Source organism: Macaca fascicularis, chromosome 9, assembly GCF_037993035.2.
Source record: "Macaca fascicularis isolate 582-1 chromosome 9, T2T-MFA8v1.1".
Taxonomy (NCBI): Eukaryota; Metazoa; Chordata; class Mammalia; order Primates; family Cercopithecidae; genus Macaca; species Macaca fascicularis.
The window spans coordinates 87,808,281-87,829,124 of NC_088383.1; the positions used below are offsets into that span (position 1 = coordinate 87,808,281).

At 38.8% G+C, this 20,844-nt stretch overlaps 1 protein-coding gene across 6 annotated transcripts in view; it reads right to left on the reverse strand.

Moving 5' to 3' along the window:
• Positions 1–7,914: 7,914 nt before the first annotated feature.
• Positions 7,915–20,844, reverse strand: part of BICC1 (BicC family RNA binding protein 1) — a 332,934-nt gene continuing 320,004 nt past the window's right edge. For 4 of the 6 annotated variants that reach the window (XM_065521082.2, XM_005565808.5, XM_005565807.5 and 1 more), the window contains 2 exons: positions 18,864–18,963; positions 7,915–10,565 (listed from right to left, as the gene is read on the reverse strand). In XM_065521082.2, coding sequence (XP_065377154.1) covers positions 10,435–10,565; positions 18,864–18,963 — 231 coding nt within the window. In that variant the 3' untranslated portion in view covers positions 7,915–10,434. Of the gene's footprint in view, positions 10,566–16,024; positions 16,104–18,863; positions 18,964–20,844 lie in introns of those variants that run through there. The other 2 variants (XM_005565809.5, XM_074000790.1) reach the window with 2 other exon arrangements.

A 20,844-nucleotide genomic window follows, 5' to 3' on the forward strand; every position in this document is an offset into this window, starting at 1 on the left:
AAAGAAAAATGCTGTAGAGACAGAATCTTGCTATTTTGCTTGGGCTGGTCCAAACTCCTGGGCTCAAGTGATCCTCCCACCTCAGCCTCCCAAAGTGTTGAGATTATAGGTGTGAGCCACTACCACCCGGCAGTGTTGAAGGTTTTAATCTTCATCTTGATTAGCAAAACACTAACTTCTTCCTCTCCAATGCCCTGGAGAAACAACTTGCCTTCTCCCTACCTGCTCTGTCCTAGTCCAACAGGGCTTTTCCCCTTGTCTACCCACCTCTAATTTTATTGATGAGGTCTCATTTGATTAAAGAAAAAACCCTAAGTAATAAATTAAATACCACAAATGAGGCAGAGGATCCAAGGAGGAAGAAGAGTGGACCTCCAGGTTCCTTGGCAAAGAGCACTGCGCTGACAGAGAGGGAAGTTGAATGGCAACTATTGGCCAGAACATACATCCGTTAAGTCAGCCATTTACTTCACACACATATATAAGGCCCAGTCCTAGCAGAAAGCAAGGGAGAAAAGATTCTTTCGAGTCTGGCTTCCCTATGATGCTCCACAAAAGTAACAGTGATAGTAATATGCTGAATTTGCTGTTCATTGAATGAAGCCCAGTCTGTCTGGCTAGGAAGGGGCAATGGGCCAAAACACAGGCAGTATTTTTCCCATCACTGTTCCAGGGAGAAGATCTATGTCCAGTCTCCCAAAATAAGCCACTTCTCTCCATTCCTCTTGATGCACAGTTTAATATGACAGCCACAAAAATGGAAAGGAAGTTGGATTGGCTGAGGGTTTCTGATTATTAGTAGGGAGCTGGAATCACCTTCCAGGCTGGACAAGCTACAGAATTTGTGGGCCCTAGTGCAAAATGAAAATGTAAGCTCTCTTTTTAAAAGATCAAGAGTTTCAAGATGAAAACAAACAAACAAACAAACAAACAAACAAACAAAGCCAGAACATTAAAACCAAGTATGAGGCCCGTCTAAGAACGGGGCCCTGGACAACTGCATTGCTCACATGCCCACGAAGCCAGCCCTGCCCCAAAGCAAGACATTCAGTAAAGTAGGAAGCATAAAGGAGGCAGAGTAGTATGGATTTCCATCTCTGAAAGGCAGAATTCTAGCAATGTAATTTTATTCCTTCTAAGTACAAGGTCCAACATACTAACCTATTCTTTAAACCATCGCATTATACAAATCTTTAGGAAATTTGTGACTAATTTTGAATTAGCATGCAACCGATCTACGGGTAGCAGATATTCTTAAAGGCTGGCAGAGGTTGAAGTGTGTTTTACTCAGGATTGCCTTATTAAGAGCTCTTTATGTCCTTTTAAACCTATACTTTGAAGAATGGATTTGCCAAACAAAAGCAAATTACAACTCATCCCCTGCCTAAGTCTTTAGTATCTAAAAGATGGGGTTAGACTCAAACTTAGAATCATGGAAAAATATTAAATTGGAAATGGACATTGAACAATGGTCCTGCTCAGGGGTTCCAGCTGTGGTGTGGCAGAACCATCTGGAAAGCTTTTAGAAAAAGAAAGATTCTCTGAAACTTTCCCCAGAAACTTGTTTTCATTTAGAGTGGAGATGGGGAGTCTCTTTCTATGAAATTTATTGGTTGTAATTTAAAAAGCATTAAGAATAGTGTGAACTAAAGCATCACAAAAGACCAAGCAGAAAACAGTAATTAATCTTTGTAACTCCTATATGGCCCTGGGCTAATAGCAGGGAGTTAAAATGTTGTTGCTCAAGTCCCTCCAAGCTGGCACAGTCTTCTTATGCAAAGTGGCCCAGGCACTCAGGCAGGGCTGCAGGCATACAGCTGTGGGCTGCATATTCATTTATAAAGCAAGATTCTGTGTTCAGCTCTGGTCACGGCTCACATTCGCACCTGCTGTGGAGTCCCCTCCATTCCTTCCATCGTGGAGAGAGTGGTCCTGCTGTCTGCCCTTCCCCCTGCCCCGCACCTCCCAATTAACTAGGAGAAATCCTAGAAAGCCTGAGCAGGTTTTGGAAAGGAAGCCACTTTATGGAGCCTTGTGATTTCAGGAGATCCTTTTTGGCTGAAGCAGTTCCCACTACATGGCTGGAGGGACTGAATCCAGAACACGTTCGAGTTCCGCAGACAGGAATCCAAGGATGTCAGTCCTCTGTGCCGGGGCCTGCAGGCCTTGCTGCAGTGTGTTCCACCAACCTCTTCCTTTCCCTTCCTACTGTTTTACTTGGTTTCCATCCCTATGTGTGGATGGTTGGTCTTCATAATCCTCAACCAGCGGGTAGTTGGTCTGTTACTGTCATTCCACGTGGGTGCTTCATTCAATTCTAGCAGGCACACTGGTTTGGACATCCTCTTTACAGAGCTGTCAACTCATTTTTCTAGGCTGTGGGCTGGAGGGACTGTTGTTTGGGAGTTGGTTTTCCTTTTTGCTATTAAAAATATATCTTTATATATTTTTATATATATATATAATATATATATATATATATATATATATATAGTGGGTGGGTGTGGGTGGTAAGAGGATTCCTCTACTTTAGCAGAATGCTAAAATCAATTTCTTTTTGTTTTTCTTTCTGAGATGGAGTCTCATTCTGTCACCCAGGCTGGAGTGCGTTGGCGCGATCTCAGCTCACTGCAAGCTCCGCCTCCCGGGTTCACATCATTCTCCTGCCTCAGCCTCCCGAGTAGCTGGGACTACAGGCGCCCGCCACCTCGCCCGGCTAGTTTTTTGTATTTTTAGTAGAGACGGGGTTTCACCGTGTTAGCCAGGATGGTCTCGATCTCCTGACCTCGTGATCCGCCCGCCTCGGCCTCCCAAAGTGCTGGGATTACAGACGTGAGCCACCGCGCCCGGCCTAAAATCAATTTCTAAGAGCATCTTAAGGAGATAACGTTTTAACATCTGTTAATAAAGAGTGGCTTCAAACAAAGTGGACTGTATTAGCCTTCCAAGGGTGAAAATGGCAACGGGCCTGCCTCCAAAATGCTGTACTGTGCTCTGCTGGTCTCTCCTTGGAACCCAGCAAACTACCATCTTGAGGATATCAAAGAAAATTTTTTCCACTTCCAAAGCATGCCAGAATCTAGAGGTCCTGCCACACAAAATAAATCCTCTTCCAAGTGACTGAAAATGCTGTTTTCCCTCAATTGTGGGAAAGCATAAATAAATGGGACCGGCACAGGGGGAATTTGATACATTAAACACACGGGGAGCTGCAGTAGCAGCCACAGGGCTGGCCAAAAAGCAGAAATCAAAACAAAAGCACATTTACATTGAGCACACATGGGAGGCACATTTTGATTTGTCTCTAAGAGGTTTATACAAGTCACTGTGTCTTAAAGATACTTGAAAGCACGTCTAAGTTCTCTCCACGCTGGCACAGCTGATAAAGCACGCAATGGCACTTGATAATTCCATATATTGTTGAATACATTCTTAAAGTTTCTTTTATGAAAAACTTATAATTCAGTACTGCTCTAGGAGTGGTCTGTGGACAGATATGTATATATATATCTCCAAGAAGTATTTATTCCTGGTTCATGGTAAGTACAGAAAGTCAGAGTAAGCATTTAAAAACTTCATAGCAATTTTCTATGATCACAACATTTTTACTATATTTTACAAATATATTAGTCTGAAATAAATTGAAAATCAAAAAACTGGCTTTTCAGCACATATGGTTTGAGAAATGCTCATATAATGAACACCTGTATTTGCACCAACTAAATTTAATTGTTGTTAACAAACTGGCAGAAATATAGAATCCTTCATACAGAAATACTGTATGGAGAGGACATAAAATTAGGCAATTAAAGATATGAAAGTTTTAATTATAATTGAAAAAATTAAAAGGCTCAAAATCAAAACGTTTTCATTTTGTATTATTTCTTTAACTGGCTTCGCCTTCTTAATTGGCTGAAAAATATTGTGACTAGAAAGTAATGAATCCACTTTTCATATTTACATTTCCCATTACATGGATATTCCAAAAAGTTTGCATTTATACTACGCTTATGATGACACATGGGAGGCAAATATCATCATCATTCCCATGATACTCTTTTCTAACTCGATTCTATGTTCTTTGATATTTTTTATGCAAGTCAGTTCTTTAAAGACACCCTCATTATACTAGGAGTGCCTGGTATAAAATTTATTATATGACAGGCAAAGCTGTAACTTTCCTTAAAGCCTCCCCATCTTCACATTTTTACCATGAAAATATTTAAGGTCGTTTTATGTGTTTTTAAAAAGCTTTTAAATGTATAAAGAAAGGAACAAGATGGAATTTCCCCTTCTCTTTTAAGAATTTAACTCAGATTCATGAAGCAGAAGGTAGCATAATTTTTCTTTGTGGACATTTTTCAATCCATAGGAAGAATTTACCTACAGCAACTTCATTTGGCTGTTTTCTGAGATAGGGTCTTGCTCTGTCATGCAAGCAGGAGTGCAGCGGCATAAACATAGCTCACTGCAGCCTTGGCCTTCTGGGCACAAGTGATCCTCCCACCTCAGCCTCCACAGTAGCTGGGCCTATTGGCATGTACCACACACGTGGCTATTTTTTTTTTTTTTAATAGAGATGAGGTCTCCCTATATTGCCCAGGCTGGTCTTGAACTCCTGGGCTAAAGCAATCCTCCTGCCTTAGCCTCCCAAAGTGCCAAGATTACGAGCACGAGCCACCACTCCAAGCCTGGCTGTTATTAATATCAGTCTATGATTCTGTTAAAGAGGGGAAAAAATAAGGAAATGTCACCCACCTACGTCCCCAAACTTATAAAACTGGAAAATTTTATCCATAGCGACTTTGAATCAAATTGTATCAGCAGTTTGGACAAAAAGTCAATTGTGCCTGGGTGAAAATTTTGTTTGAACATAAATTGTTTTCTAGATGTTTTGCTAAGGTCTTTTAATGTCTAATTCCCACAGCCTCTCTCTGAGGAATTAAGCAGCGGTGAAGACAGTGAGTTCAGAGTCATTTGTTTTCTCTGGCCTGGAAAAAAAGGGCCACACACACCCAATTATTGAGCTACTCTTTTTTCTCTCCTGTAACTCATCCAAACATCCTATTATGAAGTTGAAACATTTCGGTTACTGTAATTTTTTCCTAAAGATTCTGGTTCCCACACTGAAATTCTGCCTCCTAAATCAGATTCAGACTCCAGTTCCCAAAATCTGTTCCAAACACATTCATGGCCTAACCCTTGAGAAAGGGAACTTCAAGCTCCACTTGCCTCCTTTCAGAGTGAGTCAAAGTATTTTAAAAAGCAACAAAAATGTGAAATCCCTTGATGAAGTGTTTTTGAAGTGTCCTGGCCATGTCTCTAGGAATGGTCAAATATTATCTAACTCTGTTCACTTTTTAAAGTGAAAAACAACTAAACAGCACAAATACAGGCAGATGGCTCCTTTCAAAAGAAAAGCCAAGCTCATTATACGCACACAAAGGGAGTTTGTATGAGATCCTGTGGTAGTGGTCGGCAGAGAGAAATAAAAGTGGGAGAAATTCAGCAACCAGGGCTAGGATGGAGGTGACCTTCTGGGTGACAGGGAGTCAATACCATTTAGGGTAATGAGAACTCTCGGGGAATAGGGCCATTAGGCACAAAATATATGACTATCAGAATTGGCTACTAACCTTCTCCACCCATATGGAGAGCCCAGTTTTCAATACTCTGGTGAATCAGAGACTTAAAAGAATAAAATAAAAAGCAACCAAATAAGGTACAGAAATCTGACCCCGACCTTCAGGACAGTGTTCTGAGTTCAACTTTATTAACCAGGAGGTGGGTCCCTGAGACTGGAGTTTACAGTTCTGACATTTGGGCACAGGAAATGGGCTTTCTCCTTCTGATACAGAATTATGAACACAATGAGGATCCCTGATGGGCAAAGATACGCCCTTGCAGTGAAAGGAAAATCCTGTATTTCACAGATGAGGACTCCTAGACACAGAGAAATTTACCCGAGGTCTATGGACAAGATCTAAATGCATGTTTGTAAAACAACAAAGTCCAACGTCTTTACTTCTCAGCCAGATGACCTGTAAGTTATCCAAAAGGCTGTTTGAGGAGAAGAAAGGAAGCTGACTTACCTGGAGTGGGACTGTAAGAGAATCATGGCCTCTGGTGATGACTGGAATATTTAATACATTGACTAAACATCAGATTATCAAAATTAGGTTAAATGCACTTCAATACATTTGAATTCACAAAATTACTAAGTATGTAAGCCAGGATAAATTCTGAGCTAATTTAACAGTATATACCAGGATTTATATAGCCAAGGGAGTGAAGTTCCCTTGGAAACAGTCATCTAAGGAGACTCTATTTATTGCACTATTGTCTTGTGGGAGGTCTATATTTGGAATTAACTTCCAAGTATTAATGCATTCTTTGGAGTATTCTTGGTAACAAAAATCACGTTCAGGCAAACTTGATTTCTAAAAACTCCAAAGTAACCTGGAGTCAAGTCTAAGAAGTCATGAGTCCTCAGCTATCATCATCATAGGGTATAGCTATAAAGCAGTGGAACATAGCACTTTGGGCCACACTCTCCTTTTCAGAAGGTGATTAAACCTCTGGAACCTAGAGATAGGGAGGGAGGGGGAATGAGAGGAAGGAATATTTTGCATTTGCAAGGCTTGTTTCAACACCGTGGGTACTTTTAACAGGATTTTTTTTAGATGGAATCTTACTCTTTGCCCAGGCTAGAGTGCAATTATTGTGATCTCGGCTCACTGCAATCTCTGCCTCCTGGGTTCAAGCAATTCTCCTGCCTCAGCCTCCCGAGGAGCTGGGACTACAGGCGTGCACCACCATGCCCGGCTAATTTTTATATTTTTAGTGGAGACGGGATTTCACCATGTTGGCCAGGCTGGTCTTGAATCCCTGACCTCATGTGATCCGCCGGCCTTAGCCTCCCAGAGTGCTGGATTACAGGTATGAGCCACTGTGCTCAGCCACTTTTAACAATTTTGTTAAAAACGGGTTTCTAGAGAGCTCTCTCGAGTCCCCCTGGAGTGTGGTAAACACATGGAGACCCATATGAAGGGTAGGGATAGTCCATCCTCCAACCTCTCCCTCTTTAGCACCACCTTTCTCCGTTTAGAATTCAATTTCAAGGAGGGCAAGGGATTTTGTTTTATTCATGACTGTTCCTAGACCAGAGCCTGACACTTACTAAATATTTCTGTGTCATTAGTATGTATATAATGAACCAAATAAGTAATACATGAATAATTTAATATTGAGTCACAGGTAAGATTCCAATTATCAAAAGAATTTTTGTTTTAGAAACAATGTTTAAGAACCACTGGCATGGCTAATTCAGGGGAAATATTCCTGGGGGCATAATGTGTGGAGGGCTAGGTTTTCTTTAAGATTTAGCAAAATCTCAGAATAAGTAAGAGAGTGTCAATTCCGTTTAGCATGAGTCCAGGGAGCATCTCAGTGCATGGCATGGTAAACACACAGTGTGATAGATAACACAATGGCAGTCTCTGAAAGGGGAACCTGGATCAAAAAGCCCAGCATCACGTCAGCCTTTGCTGATAAATGAGGTTGTCAAAGCGGTCATACACTTGAGTCTTTATAAAAGAAAAGAAATAACAAGAATAAAACCTGTTCTAGAATGTTACTCTTTTGTATGCACCTATGGGTGGCCTAAGAAACAATGATTGATGACTGGTCCTGGATTCACTGACTAAAATAAAGTGCTTTGGTTGCTGGTTGAAAATGAGGAATGTCAATGCAAAATAAGAGAATACAGAATCCATATGCAATTCTACTGCAGAAACATCTTTCAACTTTGCCGAAAATGGCCAAAAAAAGAATTATTTCTTAGAAAACAAAGATAGGCATAGAGTTTATGCGTACAGATTTGCTTTTAAAAAAAGACACACTTCAGCTAGCAAGAGCAATACAAAGGGGTTATATAAATTTATTTTTCATGTAACAATTGATTCAGTTAGAAAAAATTCCCATTTTCAATGTTAATTCCATCTCTCATTTTTGGAAAAAAATCACTAAAAGGACAAAAACCCACAGAAAAATACAATCTGTATCTGTTCTATATTTACAGATAACCAGTCATTATTAAGGCGCAGATTAAAAGTTAACATTTATTCAAATCATCAAAATATTTTGTGCATCATATAACAACTCTGTATACTGTAGTGTCATATTCCCTTCATTGCATCAAGAGAAAGTGAGAGAAATAATTTCCAGTGTTATTTATTTATTTTTAGCCACCCTACTTAATCTAATTTAAGTGGGACAGTTTCCCCTTTGGCATATCAAAGCACTGTTCATAAATCAACTTAATACTGCGTATTCATTCCGTCTTCCTCCTGTTGCAAATGCATGGTAGAGAGCTGGGAAAAGAGCTCCAAATGATTATTATCTGGGAAGGTCTTATTAAAAACAACATTTAGAGTACTGAGTTGTTGAACAGGACACAAATCTGGTATTGTTAACCTGTGTTAAATGTTTAGCATGATGCATTAATACAATCAAATAAGATGGATGATCACATGATCCACAAGACCGTTTGTACACATATGCACAGGATGAGTAAAGGGAGTGATTCAGTTCAACATCCTTAAGCAGATAAGGCTTAGTTTAATTTAAAAAGGGCAGTCCCTCAATGCCAGTTATAATTGATAATTTTATGACAGGCCTATTATCTATGCCTTCAAGGTAACAAATACCATATTTTAAAGTGAAAAATTTTCTGTGTGCAAAATGCCTCTTCAATTCTTGTTCTTACTGTAATGGTCAGACTCAGCCATGGAAAAGTGTCAGGCAAGTATTTCTCATCCCATATTTATATAAAAGTACCCAACTCTTGTATATGCTTATCTAATGCCTTCTGCTGAGAGCATGTGAGAGTGGCTTATGTCCATGTAGAAAATCTTGACTACTGGACATAAATAACTCTTTACAGTACAGGTAACTGACAACATTTCCTATGGGAAAGTTTTCTAACAAATTAATATACTTGGAAATAATATTGCTTTGAAGAAACAAAGGCACTTTAGTGATTTTCTTCATGGATTAAAAACACTTCATAAATCTATAAGATCTCTGAAAAGACCCAGGAAACAATGTTGTCTGATTTCTTGGACTTTCACAGTATAAGATTGTAATAATGAATCTAGCCACTTAAAAAATATCTTTTGTTTTTCCTTCAGAACTTAGCTGTCTTTATGAACTGTCACCCTGGAGGCTTCAAGTAAGCCTGTTCATTCTCAACAAACATAAGTCTACTTCAAGCAGACAGATAGGGTTTTAGGAAAGTCCTGTGGCCACACGGAACATAGCTAATGTGTACATGATAAGGATTGTAATCTATTTCTCCCCATAATGGCAACAGTGCTGTCTTGTCAGATGATTATTTGTCTTTTTAAATAAAGTGACAATCTAGGGCTCCAGTTATTGAATGTTGTCCATTCTCTACCATAAATCTCTAGTAAATATCAATTTCATCAATTATGTACTGTATTGCTTATAATATCTAAAAATAAAAGTTTGATATAAATAAATGTCCTTTAGTGGCAATATACTAAAAAACAGCCCTTTGCTTCCAGACAACCATTAAAATCATTTTAGCATTACAGGCAGCAGCTAAGTATGACGACTGCAAAGGGTTAATACTGCAAAGTCCATTTGGTCTTTCTTTGCACCTATTACTGTGAACTAGGTCCATTGCTAGGTGTTTCTAGGATGCTAACATACATGAAACAGAATTGGTCCAGAAGCAAGCAGAGTCACTTAAGTTTCCCAAAGTCACAGAATATTCTGCACAGAAACTAAGATCCAGTACCATTTCAAATAAGTTTGATGCAGTCAGAAAAATGTAACTAACTCTGATCTGTACCAACATGTAGGTGACATGAAAAATGAGAGAGATGGAGACAGGAAGAATTTCCACAGGACAAGAAATTAGAACGTGTAAAGTGCTGAAAGACCGCAATAATTATTTTAAAGCAGTACCAGAAAATTCCACTTTGATTATTTTCTAAAAATCCCCAAATACCAAAACAAAACAAGCAAACAAAATAACTCCTAAGTTTTCTGGCATCCCAGATGTCAATTCATCCTTCATTTTAAGTAAAAAAAAAAAAAAAAAAAAAAAAAAAAATCAGTGCATATGTTATATAGGTAAATAAAAACAGGAAATAAAGCCCTATCCTCATATTGCAAATTCTGTCCAACTGCCATTTTTAAAAAGTAATCCACATTTGGTGTTCTGTATGACATACAAGAACATCTCTCTTTTGTTCCTTTTTGCCATAAAGTACAGGTGCGAATAAGATGCTTTGGTCCTGATACCAGACACCCAGAGTGCTGAGGACGGTGTGCTGTGAAGGCTGTTCACACATCTCCTGTGTCCACTTTACAGTTAGTCAGCGGGCATGTGCCGAGAGGGCGCTGCTACCAGCGGCCACTGACACTAGCAATGTCTGAGTGATACTGACGGGGTAGCCTTCCACTCGCTCCACCTTCCAGGAAAGAGGTGCGTGCATTTGGCGATTCAAAAAGCTTTCTTCGGTTTTTATTTAGTTCTAGAGAGAGAAAGAGAGAATTGTTAGGAGCTCAAGAGAAGTTCTATGTATACTACAGGACATAGCACTAGAGCTCAGAAAATGGTGACTTGGTAGGTTTTTTGAGGAAAGTCAAGTCTGGCAGCAAAAGGAAAACTTTAGTTGATGATCAAGGCATTTCTGAAATACTAGAAAGTATGGTATAAAAGATAGCATATCGATAGTCTAGAGAACAAAGGAGAGCAAATAGTTTTTGTTGCAATTCGTAAACTCCTGCCAGCAAAGTTTCTATTATAGTCTGTAAACTATATTGGAGGATGTACCATTCTCAGAACTCTCTAACCAAATTAAGCAGTTTGACCTACTCCACAGGTCATTTCAGAGGCAAGGAGAACAATCAAAGCTCGTGAAAGGACGTACGACCGATGGCACAGAAAATTATTACAGCTACTGAACTCATTCATGTCAAACACAGCAATCATTTAGTTATTAAAGTCAGATATGAAAAGAAGACCCCACACCTAAGCACAGGGATACTGGAGGAGCACCCTGAAGTACAGCTGACCCTTGAATAATGCAGAGGTTGAGGTGCAAACCCTCCTGCTCCCATGTAGTCAAAAATCCCTGTATAACTTTTGACTCCCTGAAAACTTTACTAATAGCCTACTGTTGACCAGCAGCCTTACCAATAAGTTGATGAACACATGTTCTGTATATGTATTTTATATTGCATGTTTACAATAAACTAAGCCAGAGAAAACACTAAGAGATTCATTAGGAAGAGAAAATATATTTACGTATTCATTAAGTGCAAGTGAACGATCACAAAGTCTTCATCCCTGTTGCCTTCACGGTGAGTAGGTTGAGGAGGAGGAGGAGAAGGGGTTGCTCGTGCTGTTTCAGGCGCAGTAGAGGTTCAAGAGGTAGGGGTGGTGGAAGGAGAGGCAGGCATATTTGCTGTAACTTTACAAAAATACATCATAATTTCTGTCTGCCATTTTTGCTTTTTTCATTTCTTTAAAAATGTTTCTATATGGTACTAGTCGTTCTTCCACTGTTTTATCATAGAAGAATCCATGTCATTTAAAAAAATCAGAAGCAGTCTTGAATAATCGGAACTCTTCTGCCAGACTGTCTAACGTCCGTTGCTTTCTGGCACTGCTTGCTCTGTCTTCCTCATCGTCTGGCACTGGTTCAGAAACACTCATCGCCATCAAGTCATCTCTGTTAATTCCTCTGGTGTGGTATCTATTAGCTCTTGAATTTCTCCAAGATCTGATCTTGAAATTCCTCACTCATCCTTTACCTTTATTTTATTATTATTTTTTGCCATATCCACAATTTCTTTCATGATTTTCTTGACTGGCTCTATGGTAAATCCTGTGAAGTCATGCATAACATCTGGACACAGTTTTTTTCCAGCAGGGATTGTTTCAGACCTGATGGCTTCATAGCTTTTTCTGTAACAACAATGACATCTCCAATGGTGTAATCCTTCCGGCTTTTCATAATGTTTTCTCTATCCGGGTTCTCTTCTATAACCTTGACAATCCTTTCCATAAAGTACCATGTGTAACAATCCTTAAAGGTCCTTATAACCACCTGATCTAGAAAATGAATTAGAGACTTTGTGTTTGGAGACAAGTTAACTAGTTTGATGACTCTGATGTTAAACGCAGGGGGTTTCCAGTGGCCAGGGCCATTATCCAACATTAAAAGAACTTTAAAAGTCAGTCCTTTACTGGCAAGTTACTTCCTGACTTCAGGGAAAAAGTATCAATGGAACCAGTCTAGAAAAAGCATTCTTGTTATCCATGCCTTCTTGTGCTACAACCAAAAGACTGGTGGCTGGTGTTTATCTTTTCCCTCCAAGGCTCAAGGGTGGGCAGCTTTATAGATAAGGGCAGTCCTGATCATAAACGTGACTGCATTCGCACAAAACAGCAGTCAGCCTATCCCTTCCTGTCTGAAATTTGGGTGTTCATTTCTCTTTCTTACTAATAAAAGTCCTTTGTGGCATTTTTATTTTTTCCAGAATAGGACACTTTCATCTGCATTAAAAACCTGTTCAGGTGTACAATCTTTCTCCTCAATTATTTTCTTAACCGTGTCTGGGAACTCATCTGCTATCTCGTGGTTGACAAAAGCTCCTTCTTCTGTTATCTTCACATTTGTTAAGCCAAACCTCTTTCTACAATTAACATACCATCTTTTGCTGTCATTAATTTCTCTAGCTTTAGATGCTTCACCTTCCTTTTGCTTTAAGTTGTCATATAGACTTTGCTTTTTCTTGAATCCTGGAGTCAATAAGTATGCTTTTTTATAACAATCATGCACCCACTCTAAAAGCTGCATTTTCAATGCAGGATTAAAAAGGTATTTTGCAAAAAGTGTAAGGCTTTTGCATCTGCTGGTGTAGCTGCAGCAACGTCTTCTCAGATTTCCTTTTGTTTTCCTTTTTTTTTTTTTTTTTACAACAATAGTCGTTATGCTGGATTCACTTATCTTGACATGGTGGGTAAATGCAGCTACACACCTCAATCTGTGGTACATATCAAGCAATTCAACTTTTTCTCATGATGTCACGACTCTTCTTTGCTTTTGAGAGCACTAGTGGCACTTTATGTGGGTTCTATGGTGTTATTCATGGTCTATGGTACTGTACTAAACACAATGAAAAATACCCAAGAACTGTGAGAGATCACTTGTAACTGTGATATACAACTTACTGGAGAGATTAACTGCTCATGTGGAGACTAGTGCTGTACAGTGCTTTAAATAGACACTTGTAACAATTGAGCTCACCGCAGTAGCAACAGAAGGTGGCTGTGAAATTATTACAGTAGTACTGTATATAACACAGTTAATTTTATGCAGTTATGATTTAAAATGTCTTTATGTTTGTTTACATTTCTCTCTGCTGCCAATGGTGCCACATATGGTCTGTGAGGTTTTGATCAATTTTAACATGTTAGAATAGATGTGTATATTGTATGGTAGTAAATGAGAAAATAGACTAGTATCTGTATATATTTCACACATATGCATTCTTGACATATCTAACTTTTTCTTAATGTTTTTCAATATTTCCAGGCTATGCAGTTTGGAAGTTTTTTCAAGTTGTCACAAATCTCCAAAAATATTTCCAATACATCTATTGAAAAAACCCTGTGTATAAGTGAACCTGTGCAGTTCAAATCCATGTTGTTCAAGAGTCAACTGTATTAAGCCACAGCTCCCATGGCTCTGCCAACTCATGAAGCCTACACTTCTTGAGTCAGAAATAGTTTTAGAAAGAGGCATATGAGTAGGTTTCTTGGAATAAAAAATTAAATCTAGTAAAACAATCGTATCAGCTTAGAAAATTAATGCTCACAAACAACAAATACTTGAATCTAAAATTTCAGGGCAAACCTGAGTTGCCCTATTAGAATTGTAAAGAAATCAGAGTATTCTGAAAACACTGTTTAGTTTGTCTTTTGCTAACTAAAAGTTATTAACTGGAAAGGTAAACTGTTAATTGAAACAGACTACCTTGTTTTATGAGTATGCATCAACTTCCACCCCCACCTCAAAATCACTGATGTAACTCGTTCTGACAAACTCATGCAAGTACACAGAATCATCAGACTATGCAAATTAGGGTTTTGATACCAACAAATGCAAATACCCTCAAATTTATTCAGTTTAAAATACATTAGAGGGATTATGTAATTGACTTACTTCAAGCTGTCTCTTTGAGGGGCTAGTGCAGGTGGTTCACCTTGTATTTGCAAGGTACTCAGTACTTTTCAAGCCACACACACACAATCCCCTTTTGAATTCTGAAGTTACAATGTAAGATATGGCCATCTACAGTAATGCTGAAGACACAGACTCAGGTTGTAACAGACTGCATGGCGTTAAGGATGACCATATGACCAGACATGCTCCTGTGGCCAAGTTCTGGAAGATGACCAACACCCTTAACATTTTACCCCACTGCCTTCCAAAATGTAAACGCATGCCCTATATGGTCAAAACAACAGTGGAGACATCTCTCTTTTCTTCATATATAGGTCTTAGGACAGAAGGAAAATAACAATGATTCATTAGGCTGATTGTATGACAAGCACTTTACATTTATTTTGCCCTGTTCAAGTCTTCTTTAAGGGATAGATAAGATTACCATTCTCCATTTTATAGGTGAGAAAACTGATTTAAAAAATAGACTAAGTCACTTGCCCACACAGGTACTAAGTGACAGAGGTGAAACCTCGCATGCCTGATGGAAAGGTCAATGCCCTGAGCACTGGCCGTCAGTGACCCACCGGACAGAGAAGACCAACCAAGGCATCAGGAATACAAATCTGAGAAATTGGTATTTCCAACTATACCAAATAACAGAGCTTTATTTGCTATTTTAACGTACCAAATTTAATTTTTAAAAGAAAAACCCAGCTTCACTCTGAAGAAGCAAGGAAGGTAACTTTACAAGCAAAAGACACATGCTGGCATGCATACAGATGGCTGTTGTTTCAAGTTCCTCCAGAAATACAGTGGCAATGACATTCCTATTAAAAGCTGAATACATGTATCTTGTTAAAACACACACACACACAGACACACACACACACACACACACACACAGACACAGTACTTCAAAATTCAGAAATCAAGACAGAATTGAATATATTTAAAGGCAAACTTAATAGAAGCGTTAAGAGTAAATGAATCCCCTTAAGTACACAGCCTGGAAAAGTTTTATCATCTTCAAGCTAGGGACTATCTTCGGCCTCCATGTTTTCACGGGGGAATAATGTACAGTACGGGAGGATATTCCCATTTTACGGCAAAGAAAAAAGAAGGAATGAGGCCAAACAACATTCTCCTTTAGCACATACAACACATATAACTGAGCACATGACAACAACCGGGCCATGAAGACAAAGTTTTTCAAAATAAATATTAAAAACTTTATTCTGAAAAGACACATCAGCTAGATCTTTGAAACGGTAAAATGATCACAAGGGAATCCAATCCTAACTGATACAGTTTCTAAGACAGTATGTGTGTAAATATATATATATTTTTTTGTTTGTTTGTTTGTTTTTGGGAGACGGAGTCTCGCTCAGTCGTCCAGGCTGGAGTGCAGTGGCGCGATCTCGTCTCACTGCAAGCTGCACCTCCCAGGTTCATGCCACTCTCCTGCCTCAGCCTCCCAAGCAGCTGGGACCACATGCACCTGCCACCACGCCCGGCTTTTCTTTTTTTGTGTGTGTATTTTTAGTAGAGACAGGGTTTCACTGTGTCAGCCAGGCTGGTCTCATATTTATGTTTTTAAATGTGATGCACAGAGATAAATCTTCCAGAGAGGTTATCAAGGTCAAGTCCTACTGAAGAGACTTTAGAATTGTTGTTGCTGTTGTTTTTTAAATGATAAGGCAAACTCCTCTAATACTTTTCAGTAAGCCTAAGGGATGGTTTGGGAAAATACCAACCTTTTTCTTTGAAATTCCAAGGTTCACACAATCCTGGCAGCTCTCAGGATCTTGTTGCGGATCTGAACAGAGTCACAAACTAAAAGAATAGGTCGGGAAATGTTAGATCTACCTGAGGCCGTAGTGGGAAGCCTGTCGACAGGATGCTAAGCGTCCTTTCACTGAGTCCCTGTACATTTAACCAATCATGACCATATTCTGAGAGAAATCTGTCAATTTTCCAAAAAAAAAAGTGGATTTGGGGAAAAAGAGATCAAATTTATACTTTGATCCATCTCCATTAGAGATAAATTTCATCTACTGCTATAACATTAAATGTATTTTGGCCTGAGATTAAAAAGAAAACAAAACCTTATACTGAAAGAATCACTCAGATTATAAGTTTAAAATCTACAAAATTAAAAAGGAATTTTAAGCAAACTCTGGATCTAACCAATCTGGAACCATAAGACAAATGTGAGTCCAGACTGCCCAGCTATACTGCATCTACAGGGAGACAGAACGTTCTGGGACTATAAATGGATGTCTTTGTTATCAGATAAGCTGAATTGGAGAAAGAAGCTTTGCTTTTTGATGAAGAATTTTCTCAATAAAAATGTATTGCTTTCAGAGAAAATAATTTACCAGGTTCAAACAAATGCACTGAACAAAGTAAGACAAAATTATTCTTAAAGTAATCAAGTCTTTTATGCTGTGCAGAGCAGCCATAAAGCATTTTAGTCGGTCTCAAACTCCCTTTAAAAGCAAGAGGACCTGGTGAACCCCACTGAGAGAGGAAGTCTGCAAAAGTACTATATAACCTCAATAGAATGACAAAGAAGATAATGATTAGAAAAAATATTATTTTTTTTAAAATAGAGAACTTGAAACCTTTCTGATTCCCATCTTACCTCCCCCAAAAGATACTGATATATTCCAGAGTAAAGATATTGATGATCTATCTACAACCCGTGAATGTATTTACAGCTATCTGCTTGTTGCTAAAAGCATTACAGAATTCGGAATTTGGTTGGGACACCAAAAAATGAACTTAGTTTTCACTATATCCTCACTGCCATTCCATGAACCTCTAGTGCAAGACTATGGAGCTCTGGGCTATGCCCTTCACTGATATAAAATTGCTGACCTGCAGGCATATTTCAACAGTATAGGTATGGTGAATGCACAAGCTAATCACATTTCAAATATAAATTTCATTTGCAAATTAATGAAAGAATATGAAAACTGTTAAAGTTAGCTTGAGTCTAGGGATAGCTCCCTGAGGCTGAGCTTTACAGAAAACAAATTTAAAAGGTTACTCTATTATCATAGATGGTAAAAAGAACAAGTAATAAAACTACCGTTTTGTCCATTTTCACTAAGCCTGATGATATCACATGAAAGGATAGATCTCAGAAATGTAAGGTGACCTTTGTACAATCACAAATTCCAATCTACCTTCATGGTTAATAAACCAAAACCAAAGGTTTGGAAACTCACTCAAAGACTCATGACTTAGCATAGGTAAAGCCCAGATCTCCTATTTGAATCCAGTGTTCTTTCCACTATACCAAGATGATCTTATGAGCAGGAATTATTGTCTTCCCTGTTGAGTTCCGTTAATAGAGCCTCTTGGATACATACAGTATATCCGAGAAGAAAGTTTAGAAGTTCTGGTAAAACTGATGAGTGTAGAACCCTATCCACAGAAGAACCTAATACGCTGCCACCAGGAAGCTCAATGGCTGGATCCACTCCTATTTCAAGGCTGCTTTGCCTATATCTGCTTCAGATAAAGATTTCCTATGGGAAGATGGGTGGGGCATTCAAAATGCTGCTAAAATAAAATGGAAAACCACTGAGGTTTTAAATTTTATCTGCTGATCTGATTAGTGAATGCTGTCTGGAATGGACTTTCATCAGTTGGATGCAACTGCTGGCTTCACTGAGGCATAGCCTGCAAATTCAGTGTTGTGAAAAAGCATTCATTTTTCCACAGCACATGACACTTGGCTTCTGCCCCTGGTGTGTCTGTCTGTCTGAGACTGGGATACATAAAAATTTGACATTCAAGAACTTTATTGGCAAGTCTTCAAAAACTAATCCCATTCCCTCCTTCGAATATCTGCATATTTCTCTGAACACTTTTTTGAGGTTCATTACTATGTATTTGCCAACTCCTGACTCATCATCTGGCTGCATTCCTTTCAAATGAGTGGCACCCAATAAATATGTATAGAGCATTTTTTAATTGTATATGCAATAGATGTACAAAGAAAGTGGCCTAGGGAGACAGACATTATTTTCCTTCATTCTGTGACTATCTTCAGGATACTATGTCCTCTGACTCATAAATTCTATTAAAACAGTGGGAAAACTAAGAAGAATTAAGACAAGTAACACTGCCAGATTCCACGCTATTGCAATCAGCATTCTTCTCTTCTCAGTGCAATGATCTCAGTCGGTGTGCAAGGACACACACATTTGAAACATAACTGCCAATCAAGAATAATTATTCACTAATGTAATGATTACTGTTTAACACAACTGCAAAGAGGAGAATTAAACTCCCCCCCCCCCGACTTCTCATGATCTGCATAGGGTGATTTTGGTTAGATATTTCTGAAGAGATCTATGTTCAGATATGACCCCTGTTAAGGTAGGTTTTCAGGCAATGCCTTGATGAAAAAGTAAGACAGTCTCAGGATTTGCCACACTGTTGACAGAAAAACCCTCTGAAACCACAACCAAGGTGTTAGTTTAGTAAGCCAGCAGTTAATGGGTAGAAACAACCCAACGGCTGAGACCACTGGCAGATGTTATTCAGATTTTAACATATAAGTTGAATATTTATATTCACCTGAAATTGCAAGCAGCATTTTCCTCCTGGCACCAAAAGTAGTTATTCCCAGCTCCTTCAGATCCTGATCTGTGAGAGTGAGGAATGTCTGAAGATCGATCTGTGGGTAGAAAGGTCAATCTATAACCAATATATTAATTACTTATTTTCTTTCCCACTGTAGGATCAACTTGTTATCACACTTATTTATTAATTATGCTCTGCCTACTTCCAGAAAAGAAAGGTGGTAGCACAAACCTAAGAAACAAGAATTTAGAAAGGTGGTGAAATGGAAGTGATGATTCTAGCAGAAGACTTAGCTCTGAGCATCCTGGCAACTACAGCAAAAAAGGAAACACAAAGATTATACCATTTTTGTGAACTGATAAAAGGAAGAGCATTATCCGTTCAGGAAAGAAAAATATTTCTTAGGTTGGGATTTTGAATTGGTTTAGTGTATCTTTACCATTTAAAGAAGAAACTAAATAATAAAACAGATGGCATCTTCCTTTGTGTTCTACACAGGATTCAAAGAATTCCCAGACACAATCAGATCTATAGTTCATTTGGCTCAACCCAGCAAACTATCACTGAAACAGACACAAAAGAAGTATTTGAAGGAACTATAAACCTGTACTCTCTGGCATCAGGAACAAACTATGAAGGGAAACTGCCCAAGGATTCACCATCCTTCCTTTAAAGATAGTGTGGAAGGGCCAGGCGCGGTGGCTTAAGCCTGTAATCCCAACACTTTGGGAGGCCGAGGCAGGCGGATCACAAGGTCAGGAGAGGGAGACCATCCTGGTGAACATGATGAAACCCTGTCTCTACTAAAAATACAAAAAAATTAGCCAGGCGTGGTGGTGGGTGCCTGTAGTCCCAGCTTCTAGGGAGGCTGAGGCAGAAGAATGGCGTGAACCCGGGAGGTGGAGCTTGCAGTGAGTGGAGATCGCACCACTGTACTCCAGCCTGGGCGACAGAGCGAGACTCCATCTCAAAAAAAAAAAAAAAAAAAAAGAGATAGTGTGGTAGTGTGGAAGAAGAGAAAGACAATGGATTCTGGGGCCAAAGAGACTTGGGTCCAGATCCTGACTCTGCCATTACTAGCCGTGGGCACAGAGGGCTGACAATACTGTATCCTGCAGAACTGTTGTAAGCATTCACTATAACTATAGATATAAAACACTGGGCTTACCAAAGAACATAACTGGCAGTTATGGTTAGTAACAATGCATGTTGATATATCATCTGTGAAAGTTGCTAAATGAATCTTCAACATGCTTAAAATAAATTAAATCTCTTGAAGTTACTTATGGGGGATTCTTGTTAAGTCACATCTGAGTATTAGAAAATATCCTACATTGAAAAGAAGCAGATTACCAAATTTCAACATGCCATAAACAGGTAAAACTTTTCATTAAATGATATTGAGGATAATTTATATTGTCCTGTTTTGATTTGGAAGATAAATCCAGATCTTAAAACACCTTAGGCCATCATTTATCACAGTTCTAAAGATGTTTTCAGAAATTCCATAATAGAGATTTTTCAGCTCAAGTGTTCCCCAACTTTCTCTTAAAGGACCAGACTGTAAATATTTTAGGCTTTGTGGGCCATAATGTACTGTTACAGTTACTTATTTTGCTGTTACAGCTGGAAGGAAGCCATGGACAATATGTAAACAAATGAATGTGGTTGTGTTTCAATAAAACTTTATTTACAAAATCAGGCAGTGGGCCTGCAGACCACGGTTTGCTGATCCCTGCTGTAGTTAATAAAATATTAAATTAAGTTCCTTTGCCTTTATACTTTCATGTTTTTTTCCTGCTTGGAGTAATTGGAATAAGAAATGCCTACAATTTCTATGCTTATTCAAATAGGAAACACAGATGAAAACCAACCCAGAAAATCACTGAATTAACATTCAGTCTCTTGCTTTTTGACCTTCTGTGCCCGGACACATTAAAATACTTCTGCTTCCAGCTACCCTCATCTAGCCAGC